This window comes from Equus quagga, chromosome 6, assembly GCF_021613505.1.
Source record: "Equus quagga isolate Etosha38 chromosome 6, UCLA_HA_Equagga_1.0, whole genome shotgun sequence".
Lineage (NCBI taxonomy): Eukaryota > Metazoa > Chordata > Mammalia > Perissodactyla > Equidae > Equus > Equus quagga.
Genome location: NC_060272.1, coordinates 113,930,889 through 113,947,605, shown reverse-complemented (window position 1 = coordinate 113,947,605; position 16,717 = coordinate 113,930,889). Strand labels below are relative to the sequence as shown.

General features: G+C 40.9%; 1 protein-coding gene across 1 annotated transcript in view; it reads right to left on the bottom strand.

Annotated features, from left to right (window-relative positions):
• The window catches only part of LURAP1L (leucine rich adaptor protein 1 like), a 48,213-nt gene extending 45,467 nt beyond the window's left edge, over window positions 1-2,746 (bottom strand). The window contains exons 1-2 of the mRNA XM_046664933.1: window positions 2,177-2,746; window positions 1,740-2,047 (exon numbers count right to left, since the gene is read on the bottom strand). Coding sequence (XP_046520889.1) covers window positions 1,740-2,045 — 306 coding nt within the window. The 5' untranslated portion in view covers window positions 2,046-2,047; window positions 2,177-2,746. The remainder of the gene's footprint in view (window positions 1-1,739; window positions 2,048-2,176) is intronic.
• Between the last annotated feature and the right edge of the window lie 13,971 nt (window positions 2,747-16,717).

Sequence of the window (16,717 nt, the reverse complement as noted above, 5' to 3'; positions counted from 1 at the left end):
AACAGATTTTTATTAACTCTATGACATTTTCATTAAGAAAAATAGGCAAGTCTAGTTGAAAATAACCAGATTATTTTTATGCTACAGAGTTCATCAACACACTTGGCTTGATATCCTACAAATAATAAGTGGCAAATGAGTGCAAGAGATCTGATAGCCCTGACTAGGCTCCTTGACTTTTATTTTGTATTCCCAGCATCCAGTTAATTACCAGGTATAGTAAATGCTTAATAAATACTTGTCCAATAACTAGGATGCATAACCTGTGTGTATTTAGAAAGTGAAATATGAATATCATAAAATCATTTGCATTATATGTTGTATATGAATATATATGCACACAAAAACACCTATACATATATAGGTGCCTGTATATATATATATTCGCTTTCAACATCTGGAACATTCCAAGAGGGAAGAAAATGGATACTTGAGACATAAAACCTAAAGTCCTTAGGTGGAGCAGCTTTAAAGATCTTGAGAGAGGTTTTCAGAGAGAAATCCTACAGCCTTTGTGTAGACAGTGTGGTGAAAATCCTAAACATAGGCCATGATCTCTGGAGACTGGCTTTTTGCACAAATATATTTGCCAAGATTACTTTCTGCTGTGGAATTTATTCCCCCCGGGAGTGTTCCAACTGCAGAAAGAGAGAACCTAGGGCAACACCTCTGGTTACTTCTTTTTAATGCAAAGCCCCAGTAGACAGGGTTGTTTACACAGAAAATTCTTCTCACCATCCTCTGGGTGACTGAGACCCTCTGTTGCAACTTTGCTCCTCTCCAGACTGGTAGAAAATGTTGTTGTTTTGTGGTCATTTTCTTCAAAGGATTTAGGAAGGAATCATTTCCTCCAACCAGTTCATTGTACAAATAAACTGAGGTCCACAGAGGCGAAGTGACTTGCCAAGAGCTCATGGTAGGTAAATGTGTCTCCGTCTGAGTACATCCGGAATAGCAAGTATTCTCAGACCTGGTACTAGCCCCATTGTCCTATTCTTAGGCTAACGTTTACAAACAGCACCGAAAACAATTGCAGATTAAGGATTGAGGGGGAAGGGTAGGAAGTGGTCATTAGCAAATCCCTGGGCCTGGGGATCACCTGCTCTCTCGGATCAAAACAGTGAAACAAGCTATTCAAAAGGCCATCAAGGACGAGTGGGCCATTGTTTTCTGAACCAGCTGTGGAAAACCAGCTCAACGGTGGCCTTGGACCAGCTGCTGCACCAAGGGGCGGGGGCGGCAGTGGTGGAAGAGGAGGGGGCTCCTGAGGAAGGAGCGCTGCAGGGACCCCGCCGCGCCACCTCTCGGCAAACCAGGAAGTATTTTTGCAGTAAGAGCAACGGACGGAGCCACCCTTGAACCGAAAGTGTGAACGGCGCACAGCAGGCCCCAGATGGGTGCAGGAACTGCAAACCCTCCGCAGGCTAGTGCCCGGGAGGCTGCGGACTGGCAGCTAAATGGTCGGAGGCCGAAGCACCCAGTGGGTGCTATCAGAAAGTACACAGAGCTGAGCAGGCTCTGCTGTCAGCAGACCCGGGACGAGCAAAGTCCGGGGTAAACAAGCCTCGCCGCGGCTGCCTCCAGACGCGCGCCCGCTGCGCGCTCCTCCACCCCGCATTTCCCACGCGCCCAGCCCTCAGCTCTGCAGCCCCGGCCGCCCTCTTTCCCCAGTCCCAACTTCCCACCGCCCCCTCTTTCGACCCGGACCCCTTCTCCCACAACTGGCGCACCACACTCACCATCTCTTGCCTGAGGAGGTGAAGCTTGGTTTCCAGCCTCTCCAGGGCGCTGGAGTGGCTACGTCGCGGGGAGCCAGAGGTTGGGGAGGACGAAGAGGAGGACGACAAGGAGGGAGGGAAGCTGCAGCTGCTGCTGCTGCTACTGCAGCCGCCGCCACCGCCGCCGCCGCTCCCCCCGCAGGGGTCCCTGTCCCTTTCCAGGGGAACCGGCTCCTCCCCACGGAGCGAGCGCACTAGGCTCTCGGGTACTTTGCGCCCCAGCTTCAGCTCGATGTCTCTGAGGTCTGGCAGCGGGCCGTCTTCCATGACTTTTGAAGAAAGAGGACAATGTTAATAAAAGGCAGAGGATGAGAGGCAGCAGCGGCCTCCAAGGCTGCCGCGAGATGAGCGGACCCCTCCCGGCGCCCGGGTCTCTATCCACGGCGGACCCAGCGCACCGTCCGCTCCATAACCGTCTGCGTTGTATCAACCCTGAAATCCGCGCAGGACGCGGCGGGTCGCAGCCGCAGTTTCCCGGGCGCTGCGGCTCCTCCGACACTTCCTAAGATTATAGAGATGGCTTCATCCTCTTCATTTTTAGCCACCCCACCGCAAAGTTGAGTTAACTGATATTGCAGAGGGGGAAAATGCAAGTACTACAGACCAAAAGAAAAGAGGGGGAAATCAAGTCTGTTTTAGTCTTACGGGGGAAAAATTCACATTACAAAACTGTCCATTCACATCCCTGCACCGTTCACTGGCTGCCCATCTGGTACCGCGCGACACAAAATAATGATGTGGCCACACTCCAGGGTCGTTTCATTTTCCAGCCATATGTCTCCAAGCTTTCGGAATATCCTGGATTGTCAGAAATAATCTCTGGTCAGTGATAGAGGTCAGTCGTGTGCATGGACGCATAAAAAAGAGACAGTTAGCTTAGCAGCAGTTTAACGGCTTCCTTGATGCAGCAGAAATACCCTTCTTCCCATTTGGGCTGTTTGATCCAAGTCATTGTGTTCTTCCGAGCCTCGGAAACTTTAAACTCCGCTGGCAGGTGGACCAAATCAGGGCCAACCCTTGTACCGTATATCACAGGCAAGAAGAGCAGCAGAAATTTTCCCAACCCCGCTGCTAGTAGCAGGTTCAGCGTCCTGCTTTAGTGGGGAGTACCTAATACAGGGTATTAGATTTTCAGGTTTCCCGGCGAAATTGCTTGGTAGCTACAACCTGTACAACACTTAACAAAAATTAGAGGCAGAAGAATGACTTTAAATGCAGTGTCATTTCCCATCCCTGCATTTTCCTAGTCTGCAGAAATCTAGCTTTAGAAGCCTTTCCTGATAATTTTATACTAATAAAATGAGCGACACTATTTCACCAATAATTCAGTGAGAATGTACAACCAAAATTAATTGTCTTACCAAATGTTACAGTGTGTCACCGCAAGAAGTGAAGAATTAAATAGCCAGAATAATTCATATGACTACTGAGATGGATTTGAAAGGGGGGAAGTTGCTGAGATACTTTAATTATGGAGGAAAAAATATTGAGCATAGCTAGTGAAAAAGTCATCCTCTGTGATAATTTCTCTGTATTTTTCAACTATTTAGAAGAAACTCAAAGCGTGCAATCTATTGATGAGATACTTCTGCCAAGTAAGTTACTATGAGCTATGTGGATTATAGGTTTGATTCAACAGTGACTTTGTGTTAATAATCCTCAAGTAGAGGATACTATTTTCTACCCAGTAAAGTCTAATTTGGGGCTTCCATTAGAATTCTTCAATATATGGGCCCTTCTATTTTGGGGACAGAGAAGTACTTGTGTTCTTGGTCCTTCCTGAGCTCCATTCCCGAGACATCACTCAGGTTTTACACTTGTGGGCACACAGGCAGGTGCATCTGAGTCTGTTTAGCATGGCCTCACCTAGGCCATCTATAGACAGGAAGCACAGGCCTTCGGGTTGAAATATTTCACATCAGGGAGAAGACTGCTGAAGTTCTCTTGTCAACATACCAGATATTTGTATATTATTTCTCTCTTAAAAGAAATGGAGAAAATAGTTGTAAGTTAAGTGGCTCATTTTAAAGGCGGAACAAGCATTTATGGAATCAAAGGAGAACAAGACTAAATCTCAACTCGCTAATCAAATGACGTGCTTTGTCCTAAATTTGGAAAACCACAAGCTCATTGGTTAAGATTTGCCCTGTGACGCGTAATTACGGAAGCCTTGTATTTCAGTCAAGAACAGTTTTTTATTATAAACCATTACAGGGGCCGGCCCGGTGGTGCAGTAGGTTAAGTGCGCACGTTCTGCCTGGGCGGCCTGGGATTCGCTGGTTCCGGTCCCCAGTGTGGACATGGCACCACTTGGCATGCCATGCTGTGGTAGGCGTCCCACATATAAAGTAGAGGAAGATGGGCACAGACGTTAGCTCAGGGCCAGGCTTCCTCAGCAAAAAAGAGGAGAACTGGCAGTAGTTAGCTCAGGGCTAATCTTCCTCAAATAAATAAATAAATAAATAAATAAATAAATAAAACCATTACAAAGTTCAGCACAGGGCTGGCTGAGAAGAGCAGCTTACGTATCTAACTTGAACTTGGTCAATGAAAAAGTGTGTTGTCAAATTATCATCAACGTACTGTACAGGAAAGGAACACCTCCTTTGCTGTGAGGCAGAAAAATTAGTATTTGATACCTGAAGACAGTAACTCAAAACTAGAAATCTTTTTTTGCATTTTAAATGTCTGCAGGGAAAATTTCTCTGAAGGTAAAAATATAATCTATATGTAAAGTAATACTTTGTGCCAGTGTGGTATAAAACAAATGTAAACTTGTGAGGTCCTCAACAAGTAGAAGAGGGCAATAGGGAGAATTGAGAAAGAAATAGAGAAAACCTCTTCAGAGCAACCTTTGTATATTTCACTGCGCCCTCACTCTTAGCAGCTCTCCCTTCCTGTTCCTACCTTTCCCGTCCCCTTCCAACCACTTCTTCTTTCCTTAATTACTAACATCTGCCAGCAACAACCTAAACTCAGAGTGTTTCCCCAAGCCTAATATATTGAAAAGTAAAATTAAAGAAATAGTATATTATTTGTGTTGGTGATATAATTTTTTAGATCCATATTGCTTTGTGATATGCTTTCTTTTCTGTCTGTGTTATGTATGAGCTGGACGGGCCCTTTTTTCTGTTTAGAAGGCCTAAGGAATCTAAGAATGGGTGTCAAACTATGGAGAACTTTAAGAGACTGAGTTTCTTCCCCAGTTGGATTGTGTTCACAAAGAAAGAAAGGGAGCTTCTTATTTATCATTTTAAAAAGCCCTAGTAGCTAATTAAATAGGAACCTTTTTGGACTCAGATGACAGGTTTTAAAAGAATGCCTCAGTCACAAAAACAGAGATGTGATGCAGGCTCCACACATTCCAAGCTTAGAACACTTCCTGTTAAGAGACACATACTTAAAGCAAAAGTAGACTCAGCAGGACTTCGGACGGTGTGAGTAATGCCACTCCTTAAGCTGCTCCCGGCATTGTGGTTACAAGAAAAAAGGCCTTCCACCTTCTCTCTCGTGCTGATTGAAAGTTTGCAGCATTCACAACTCCTGCCGGCACAGAGTTCAAGGACTCAGGCAGAGTCTAACCTGGGACTCCACTCCCCACAGTGTGGGAGAATATCAAGCAGCTAACAGCCTCAAATTGCCCTTAAGAATTTTAGGAAGTACTTAATTGGTATCACGTTCTTTGAATCTTTGTTTTAAATGCACAAAGGTGCTGTTCCTATAAATATTTTTGTTCAGCTGACGATTGGCTTAAGGAAGATGTCACAGCAAAACTAAAGAATGTTGATCCTCTCCATACACAGTGGAATTACATATCTGCTCAAGCTGTGAAGGATTTTTTTTTTTTTTGCTGAGGAAGAGTCACCCTGAGCTAACATCTGTGGCAGTCTTCCTCTATTTTGTATGTGGGTCACTACCACAGCATGGCCACTGATGAGTGGTGTAGGTCCACACTCAGGAACCGAACCCAGGCCACTGAAATGGAGAGCACCAAACTTAACCACTAGGCCATGGGGCCGGCCCCTAAAGCTGTGAAGATTTAATCCTGCCTGTTTATAGACTCATGTAATTCATCTATAATTTTGTAGCTGGCTTGGATCTGTTTTACCAAGTAAAGTTATCTAGTTTATTTCCAACTTGAACAATTTATGCATGTTATTTATGTATATATGCATAGCCATTTATATCACTATATCTCTATGTCTGTCTATCTATCTGAAAATGTCTCTTCCTAGGAGCACAAGATCCTTTAAGTAATGCTCTGATTGGAATCTAATTAATATTTATAATCAGAGCTAAAGGCTTCCCTGAGAGATTTAGCAGACAATACTAAAAGTAGGTCACCAGCATCTAAGGCTGCCTTATCCCCTCTTCACAATCCCTGTCAAATCTCTCTGCCTTCATTATTTGGAATAGTCCCTTATTTGCTTTTTCTTGCTTTCCTAAGCTCTGAATTCCTGCTGAAAGGTTCAGTGCAGGGCCTAGAAAAGAGATCTCTTCAGTGATGACAATCTTGGTCTGCTCCTCCATAGCCATCCTAATTTGGCTTATGGAATGGATTTATAGGTTATGTCAGTGGCATGCTGGTAAATGTTTACAACTAGCTGTCTGAAAATATAAAAATAACTGATTTGTAGCTTTTGACAGTTTTCATGGTGTAAATACTCCCATGATGGCTGACTTCAAGCCACCAGCATGAGTTGGGAAAAGATGGGCAAGATCATATAGCACAGCACCATATATCATTTCCACCATATAGACATATTAGACATAAATAACCTCAAGAGCATAGATAAAATGTAAAGTGTAGTCAAATAATTAGGAAGTGATGAGTTTTGATTTATTACCTTTGTTTTAGTGTAATTTAACTAGTTTAAATCTTATACAATGTAGTTTTAAAAATAATGGCTGTGTTTAGCAATTGTCTTGCAAAATTCCTAAAAATTTAACAATTGACTCCTGCAAACTGGTATGGGCTGGCTCCAGCACACCTCTGTTTCATAAAGAATTGGAGGATGATCATTAATTATGGTTAAGAAAGGAAATAAAAACTTAAAGCCAGGAAAAGCGGTACAGTTTTAAGTCTAAGGGTTAGGCAAAGTGATATTCGGGGAAATGAGTCCTGAAGTCAGCAGCAGGAAGTCTAGCGAGCTCATAAAACTGCGTGTGTTAGTTTCCTGGGGTTGCCATAACAAAGTACCACAGACCGAGTGCCTTCCAACAGAAGTTTATTGTCTTACAGTTCTGGAGACTAGAAGTTCAGGAGCAAAATGTTGACAGGGCCAGGCTCCCTCCTAAGCCTTGAGGCAAAGAGCCTTCTTTGCCTCTTCTAGCTTCTAGTAGCCCCAGGGGTTCCTTGGCTTGTGGCAGCAATCCTCCAAACTCTGCCTCCATTGTCATGTGGATATCTTCCTTCTGTGTTTGTGTCCAAATTTCTCTCATCTTGTAAGGACACCAGTCATAATGGATTAAGAGCCCACCCTACTCCAGTATATCTTAACTTAGCAAATTAAAATTGCAACTACCTCATTCCCAAATAAGGCCACATTCTGAGGTACCATAGGGTTAGGATCTCAACGTATCTTTTTGGCTGACATAATTCAACTCATAACACTGTGGAATGATGTTTGGTCTTAGCGGGGCACTGCAGACACGAGACCGTGAATAATACAAGAGGACTGGAATCTTCTTTTTGTTTGGTACTTTTTAATATTTGGCAGTGAGGTAGGGAGGCAGCTTGTAGGCTTAAAGCTACAGAGAAGAAATAGATAAGAGATTTTCCTAATCAGGAAAAATTTATTAAAAATAATATTAGTTTAGCCTTTACTTATAATCACCTATGAGTTAGTTAATAATAGCTGTTAGCTTTTTTCTTTTTAACAAGCTTTTATAGGCTAGGAAACTTTGATGACAGAAACATCCTTATCCTGCAATCCAGTAGCAGAATCATGGAAATAATTCATATAGTCCAGCTTTGATATCTTTCAACAAATACGTGATGATTTCTAAAATTGAATTTGAGGTGAGTTCTAACAATATATAGTATAAACATTAAAATAAACATAAAAGGCCTAAAGAAATATCCTATTTCTATGTCCTAGATTAGAGGCGATCTTATGAGTTTGATTTGAAAAAGACTTGACAGATTTTATTTGAAGTATTGATTTAATACAACACACATGCTAAGCATATTGAACTAGAAGCACAGTGAGGGTAGGGAAAAGCAATGATGAACACGAACAGAGAGGATGGTGTCTAAGAAGTTTGGCGACAACTTTGCCCACAAGGGTTTTGACCTATAGATGTGGCACATGCCGAAGAATTCCCCCCTGAGTGTCATGGCTTCGTGATCAGTGCCCATTTCTGGGCAATGTCTTAGGACTATCGCCATTCCTGTCCATATTTTAGGCTTCTAACTTCTCCTTATGGTCAGTGTTATAGAAGGAAAGATAAAACTGCCTTTCAGAAGTCTTGGGAGGAAGAGAATGAGGAATAAAATGCATTTTTTAATTTTAAAAAGATCACAATGATTCTACATAAAGACACACATGGATTAGCATTATTTGGGATTAAAACTCAAGAATTCCCCATGTTAGAATTGCAGATCTTCGTGTTACAACTTAAGAGTGTTACTCTAGAGTTGAAAGTTAGCCTTCTTAAGCTACTAACTAACCTTGCTGCATGGAGAGAGAGAGAGAGAGAGAGAGAGGGAGGGAGAGAGAGAATGTGATTTTCTTTGAGAAGTAAGTATGATTCAATGAGAATACTTTTGTGACCATAATGAGACATATTGAGTATATGCACCTTCTATAACAGATAAATGCTGTAATTATGTCCTCAAAATATTAAAGCAGATAGTTACTGGTTATTATATCCATTTGATGAATCAGCAAGAACCTTTTTTGAAGGAGAGAGCACTTTTAAATCAGAGCAGCACAAATCACAGGGACAAAATAGAGTGGGGGAAACTGAACAAATGCTGGCTATAAGGCGAGCTGTTATGTATTAAACATTGTTTTATGACAGACTCTTTACATGTTTTGTATCATTTACTCTTCTAACAACCCAGAGAACCGAATGTTATGAACCCTGCTCTCATAAGATTAATTTGAATCTCCAAGAGGTGAAACCACTTGCCCTGCGTTCCACTGGCATCAAGTGGGGAAGCTGGGATTTGCCCCAAGCTATATTTTACTCCCAAACTCATGTTGTTTCCCTTAGCTACAAATGGGCGTTAGCGCTCTCTCAGAACTATTGGGGGTTGCACTGCTGATCATATATTTTTAAGAAGCCAATACTGAGTTACTGCTTCTGATGTTTTTGGGGAATTCATATTTTAAGTGAGGTAGAGATAAAAAATAAAATAGATTTAAAAAAACCCAGAAGGTAAGTGCATTCATGGAAGATTCATTTACAATAAATCATTTAAGGGAACTTAGGATCTTCTAGAAGGCCAATTCCATTCATTTATCACTCTCTCCTCCAGCACAAGCCAGTATTTGAGACTGAATCCTGCACTTGGTGGAGCCAAGATCTGAACAGATGTGGGAATTAATTCTTTGGTTCACAAGGTGATGACCCTGAAAGAAATGATGGAGCTGGGGGAGCACAGCGATCATGAAAGGGTGCTATCGGAAAGCTTGTGCAACAATCAGGGCTGGGCAGAAGGGTTTACGACCTTTTGATCAGGGAAACTTTTCTTTGCCAGTCTGATTTGGCCATTGCCAAGAGCATGGCAAATTCTTAGGGGAAAATAAAAAGCCCGAGGCATCCTGCCCTTCCAGAAGATGAAAGACAGCTGAGTGCAATTGCTCGCCCTATCCTCTTTTTGTGATCTTCCTATACCCACTCCATGTGTTGTAGCTGATTTTTCGGTGGCTGACCCTCAATTCCATAACAAACTTTGGCTTATAACCTTAGGCTAGAGTTTGGTAGTTCAAACACTCCAATGTTTTAAGAACGTTGCTAAATTGTGTTTAAATTTCATTGTGCTTTATCAGAAACACTTCATATTTGGATTGAGTTTATGAATCAATGCTGATTCTTAGGGGGTCAGTTGAAAAGATGTGATCATAAATATCTGAGATATCAGTGCAAGAAATTGTCTTAAATTAAAAACAAAGAGAGGGGGGCTGCCCCGTGGCCGAGTGGTTGAGTTCGTGTGCTCCGCTGTGGCGGCCCAGGGTTTGGGTCCTGGGCGCACACATGGCACCGCTCGTCAGGCCACGTTGAGGCAGCGACCCATATGCCACAACTAGAAGGACCTGCAACTAAGATATACAACTATGTACCAGGGGCGATTTGGGGACATAAAGCAGAAAAAAAAGAAAAAACAAAAACAAAGAGGGGGACGAGGCAGGAAAGAAACGGGGCTGGGGGCTGGGGGGGAGCGGTGGACAGAGAGAGCGAGAGCAGGTTCTGACAGGTAAAAACCACGCAGTTTCCGGCCAACAAATATGATCACTCTGCTACGTTAGTAACCAATCTTGTTTGACAGCTGTGTAGAAATTTGCAGCAGAAACACCTCTCATTCTTAGTTTCTTTCTCTCTCTCTCTTTCTCCGTTTTGGTTTTGTGCTGGAGACGACTTAGGGAAATAAGGGAATTCTGGAAAGACAAATTTTGGTTACTTGCAAGTAGCTTGTTAACAACTCCTTTGCAGGAAAAACAGAAAGTAAAGCATTTATTTACTTATTCATTAACCTACCTCAAATTTCCAAACACCTGAGTTGTGACCATATCTGGGTGAATTAAGTATACTGTTGGTGTACATGTAAATTGTAACATTTTTAGAGGCCAGTGATCAACTTTTGAAATTAGGCCTATCATTAGACTCAGCAATTCATTTGCTAAGAATTTATCTCTAAAAAGGTAATTAGCAATATGTGCAGAGGTTTATTTATAAGTATGTTCAATGTAAAAATCCCAAAGAAAAACAACCAAGCAAGCAAAAACTGCTACGGAAGTCTGGCAATAAGGAATTAGTTAACTTATATATAGCCGTAGCTTGGACCACGCTGCAACCAATAAAAAGGAGGTGATAGAAGAATACTTAATGACATGGGAAATATTGCCAGTATGTTGTTAATTGAAAAAGAAAAGGATAAAAAATGCAGGTGTCAGCAACATGTTTAAATATATATATATATATATGTATTTCTCTCTCTATGCATATACACATACATACACACATATGCATAGAAGTGTATAATAGTTACCTAAAGTCATATATAATATATATACAGATTTATCAAATAATGAAGAAACTATCATTGTGTGGTGAGATTATGGGAGGTTTTAATCTAATCTTTGTGCTTTCCTACTTTTATTAACTTTAATTATAAAAAGAACTCAGAATATTGCTTTTAAAATTTCTTTTTAGTGCTTTCCATTTTCTCTTGCATGTTTATGCATAGCTTTTATAACAAGTGCAGTTTTTGTTTAACCCTAAAGAAAGAAATTAAGTGGAGTTCTTTTTTTTTTGAGGAAGATTGTCTGTGAGCTAACATCTGTGCCAATCTGCCTCTATTTTATGTAGGACGCCACCACAGTGTGGCTTGGTGAGCAGTGCTAGGTCCACGCCCGAGATCCAAACCCATGAACCCCAGGCTGCCAAAGTGGAGCTCATGAACTTAACTACCACACCATCAGGCCGGCCCCAAGTGGAATATTTTTAAAGGGGAATCCTGAGTGTTTTAACAAGGGAAAATGTCATTTACCCAAGAACTGTTTATCTTAGTTATAAGGAATTTTCTAAGCAGCCTTGGTTAATACTGAATATTAAAGCCCTAGCTTTATATGGTGCCAATAATATTATTGTGCTCTGGCCATCTCATGGCAGAGTTTTGTTATACCTCTCTCACAGTGAAGTAGGCTGCCTTCTCTAGCACAGTGTGTGATTTTGGAATGACTCCTGTCAGTAGTGAGCAAAAGATAACTCTAGAAACTCGTCAGGATTATTGCCTGAGACAATGTGCAATAAAATAGTCAAAAGCAAACTACATGTGACATAATGAGTTCTCTATATTTTTAATAAACGATCTAGAAAAATTATCTTCCCCACAGCACTAACATTAAACTTATTTTTGTTTTTTTCTGGTGAGGAAGATTGGCCCTGAGCTAACATCTGTTGCCAATCTTCCTCTTTTTTTGCTTGAGGAAGATTGTTGCTGAGCCAACATCCTCTGTTTTGCATGTGTGATGCTGCCACAGCCTGACTTGATGAGTAGTGTGTATGTCCGTGCCTGGGATCCAAACCTGTGAACCCCAGGCTACCAAAGGGGAGTGTGAGAACTTAACCACTATGCCACCAGGCTGGTCCCTAAACTTTTTTTTAACTTTAACTTTCAATATCAATAGGTTAACTAAAAAGGAATTCAATCCATGGGTGTTTAGGAACCCTGTGGCCTGGTTTGTGTTATGCCATGTTGGGTAGCAAATAACTGAGTGGGGGGAATTGAGATACAAGATAATATTATGAGAAGGGGTCAAAGCCAAAACTAGAGTGGAGAGACTTGGTTGGCAGCCCTGTGTGGGGAGGGAGAGGTGGATGAGTCCCTGGGTTTGTGTATCTGTGTGTGGGAGGAGGAGAGGGTTGAGAGGTGATGGGTCATCCACTGTAACTGCAGGTCCCATGCAATTTTCCCCGTGGCCAACCCTGAATGTACATGGCTTACACATTAAAAGTTTGTAGAAGTCCGTGGTCACTAAATCTGTAAATCTCAGTCCGTGTGAAGGATTTCTCAACTCATAAGAAAAGTGGATGAAGTCCTAACTCAATGAACTTGCATCATTTATTAATATTCATTTCCTAAGCGTAATGTGAGCATCTTAAATTGAATTATTTTTGGTTCTTGTATGAGAACTGTAGTAATCTATAATAGATAGACCACAGAGTTTATTCATTTCTTCAGCATGCCATCAGCTCCAGACAGATTCCTCAGGCATTTGGGTCAGAGATTCATTAAAAGAATGGCTTAGTTGATATATAACCTGGCATTACATCATTCTGACTTATGTATGAATAGGGATTATAAAAGAAAGATTTGGTAGTTTGCTGGAATGTAGCCTCTGTTTTATAGAACTTAAGTTTCCTGGTGTAATATAATATCTTTGCTTTGTGTTATAGAACCATTCCTAATTATGTAAGTGTACTTTGTTTAAAGTAGCATCTAAAGGCCAAACCATATTTAACTAAGAAGGTTTGCAATGCACATTATTTAAACAAGCATTTTTATATAGCTACAGAAATATGGGAAAAGAAGACCCAGGAAAGAATTAGATGAACTCATCCTTCACTCTGTCTTTTTTTTTTTTTTGGTGAGGAAGATTTACCCTGAGCTAACATCTATTGCCAACCTTGATCTTTCTTTTTTGCTTGAGGAAGATTAGCCCTTAGCTAACATCGGTGCCAATCTTCCTCTATTTTGTATGTGGGTCACCACCACAGCACGGCTGACAAGTGGTGCAGGTGTGCTCCCAGGATCTGAACCCATAAACCCTGGGCTGCTGAAGTGGAGTACACCAAACTTAACCACTGTGCCCCTGGCCAGCCCTCCACTCTGCCTTTTAATCAATCCCATATGTCCAACACCAAGGCTTTTCCTCCTTTATCCTTCTGCTCTCCACCTAAGCTTTCCAATGAATGTTTCATTGACATTTGTTTCCAGTTTCATCCAGAATTATATTTTAGTGGTTCTGCTTTTATTTCAATGACAAAGGAACTATAGATGGTAGTTTCAAATGATAAGTCCCCGTTTCCTTTTACCTTTGTTCTTTTCAACTTTTTCCTGTCACTTTTCTCCCTCATTTTTATCCCATTTCTTCTTTACCTATCCTTGCTGCTGTCTCCTCTCTCTCTTCCATCTTCTCTGTCTTTATTTTTGTTCTTATATTTAAGGTTAGAAATTAGTGGTGTCTTCATGCTCATTAGAGGAGATATAACCCTGTTTCCTTTTAACAATGTTAGCTAGTATTTATTGAGTACTCTATATTTCGTTGTATCTTTACAGCTCTAGGAGTAGCTGCTCTCATTGTGCCCATGTTGCAATCTGTGGCTTAGCTAACTTCAGCAATTTTCCCATGGCCACACAGCTAGGAGCTGTGTTTTATCTCAAGATAAACACTCTTCTGCCTGATTCCAGAGTCCATGTGCTTAATCATTATTGAATGCTTTCTCCCCTTTTAATCAAAATCCCCTGTAATCAGGTCCCTTCCTTCTACTTGGTTCTAGCTCTTTGTAGATCTGCCATAATTCAGAAAGCCATATATCCTTATCACCCAGCACCACTTTCTCCTTCTTCTACCTACTCAGAGTTCCTGTTTTTGTGTTTGCTGAAGCTTGGGTAGGCGGTGTCTTCTTCTTATTTTATAGTTAGGAAAATAGAGGTACTTGGTTGACAGAAGAAGGCCCAGCCAATTCAAGGATTTGTTTTTTCAGAAAATAAATCCTGTGTTCTCTACAATTTTGTTGCCTTTTATCCCTTTGAAAGTGGACATGGGAGAGTAGCACTCCTCTGTAAGATCCTAGAAAGGGCAGATAACCCAGCTCGTTATGGATCAGAGTAAAATTTATACCTCTGCCTCTGATCTCTGATTTATAGCTTATGTAAGATTCGACCACACCAGGGATTCTAATGATCACCATCTTATTTATTATCACAATGTGGTAATTATGGCAGGAATTTATGTGCCCCTTTAATATTTTAGGAAACATAAATACCTAGAGATGTTAAGTGACTTAATGAAAATAATAATTCAGCATCTTAAGTGCCTTCTCCATACTCTGCACAGAATTAGAGGCTTTGCTTATTTTGTCTTTAATATAAAGTTCTTTCTACTACCTCAAGCTACATAAAATCATATGTCCAAAATTAAATTGTCGTTTTCCTTGAACCAGCTATTTTCTGTATGTCCTTATTTTAATTTATGGCCCCACAATTTGTGAGCTCAACCTCTCTCACCATTTAGAAGTTTAGGAATATTCACTATGTTTCTATCTCTTTTAATCTTACAACAAGTTAATTATCAAACCCCACTGATTGTCTCAATAAGGAGATTCTCTATTTTGGTGACCCTGCCATAGTTTAGGTTCACCACCCCCTGATTACATTATCACAATTGGATCTAAACTGATTTTCCTCCTTTAATGTTTCCTTTCTCATCTACCTTGTATGATGTTCTTTCTAAGTAGCTTTCTTTTATTTTTCCTTGAGGGAGACTAGCCCTGAGCTAACATCCATGCCCATCTTCCTCTACTTTATATGTGGGACACCTGCCACAGCATAGCTTGATAAGTTGTACGTATGTCCGCACCCAGGATCCAAACAGGCGAACCCCGGGCCACTGAAGTGGAGCGTGTGAACTTAACCGCTGCACCACGGGGCCGGGCCCTCTAAGTAGCTTTCTTAAAAATGCTTTTTGTCATCTTAAGAACCTGTAATGGCTACATTGCTTCTAGCTCCAATTCTAAATTTATTCGTTCCAACTTTTACAATATGACTCCACAGCACGAAAAGTATCTTCCCTATTCAACATGTTGTTCCATGCCATCATACAGTAAATTTCTTGTTGTGGTTAGAATAGTTTCTCCATAGTTTCACACACACATACACACTCACACACTGCAATTTCACCCACTCTGCCTTGTAGATAATGTTCTTCTTGTCTAGAATTCCCTGCTTTTTCTCATATTGAAATCCATTCTTCAACACCCAGAATTGTTCTTCCCTCCTTTCCACTCTCCTCCCCTTTCTACTTTCCTTCCTTTGTCAAACATTGCCATTTCTGCCATGTGTCAGGCATCATACAAGGACAAAAACAAGGGAGAAATGTGAAAAGACATAATCCTTGTCCTTGAGGAACTCACAGCCAAGTGCATCCAGTGTGCCTGCAACATAGCAACTTCATAGAAGTGTTGCCTTTGTGGTTGCCCCATTCCCTGAACTCATACTTCACTAAGAATTGTCATCATTTTTATGATAATCAGGGGAAAAAATCAGTAGTACGTCCACGTGCAAAGCAAAGCATCTGGCTTGGAAGATACAAGAAAGAATCATATATGGTTCCTGATCAACAGACTTATGATCTAGTTGGGGAAGCAGGTTATATGTTAACAAATTTTAAAATTCAAATATGTATATGATAATTGACAAAAATATGACTCAAATAAAATGTAATCAAGGGAAGAAACTAAGAGCTAGAAAATTCAGGGAGGGCTTCACAGAGTAAATGGGGTTTTAGTTGGTTTTGGGAAAAAGTATGATTAACAATAGTTGCTAAATGGGGGCAAGATGATTCATACTATTTGATTCAATATTGTCTTCTAGTGCATTCTACTTCTTTTACGTCTGTGAATTCTGTTTCACCAACCTCCTGGTAGGCCCCTCCAGGATGGTGCTTGTATCACACATTTGTTTTTATCTCCTAGAGCACATGGAACTGACCTAGGCAATAAAGGATGGTCAGCTGATTGTGTGTAAGCATTAAACAATACAGGCAATAACATTGTGGATTTAAGTTTATCACGATCACGTTACTCATTCTTTTTATAACTCACCCAAACTGTAAAATTTTGACTTTATAGTCAGGAAAACCAATACACAAATGGATTCAATAATCTGTCGAGTATCTTTCCGTAATGTTAGAAGAATCACCAATGTGATTTGGGATCAAAACACTCACATCTTCCCATTTTCCATTAAGATTCTCTGGACATGTCTGTGAGAGAAGATTGTTCTTTTCTTTTTAAATGCATCTATCAGCTTTCACAAGTGTACACTGAAATTTTTTACCTTCTCATATACACACACAGACCTAGTGGAGGCGACAACAATAGCTCTATTCTTAGTTGTACTCTTTGCCCTCATTAAATATTTCTTAGGCAAAGATGTTCCTGAAACACTATTTTATGAACCACACTCATGAATGCAGTAAAAGGCA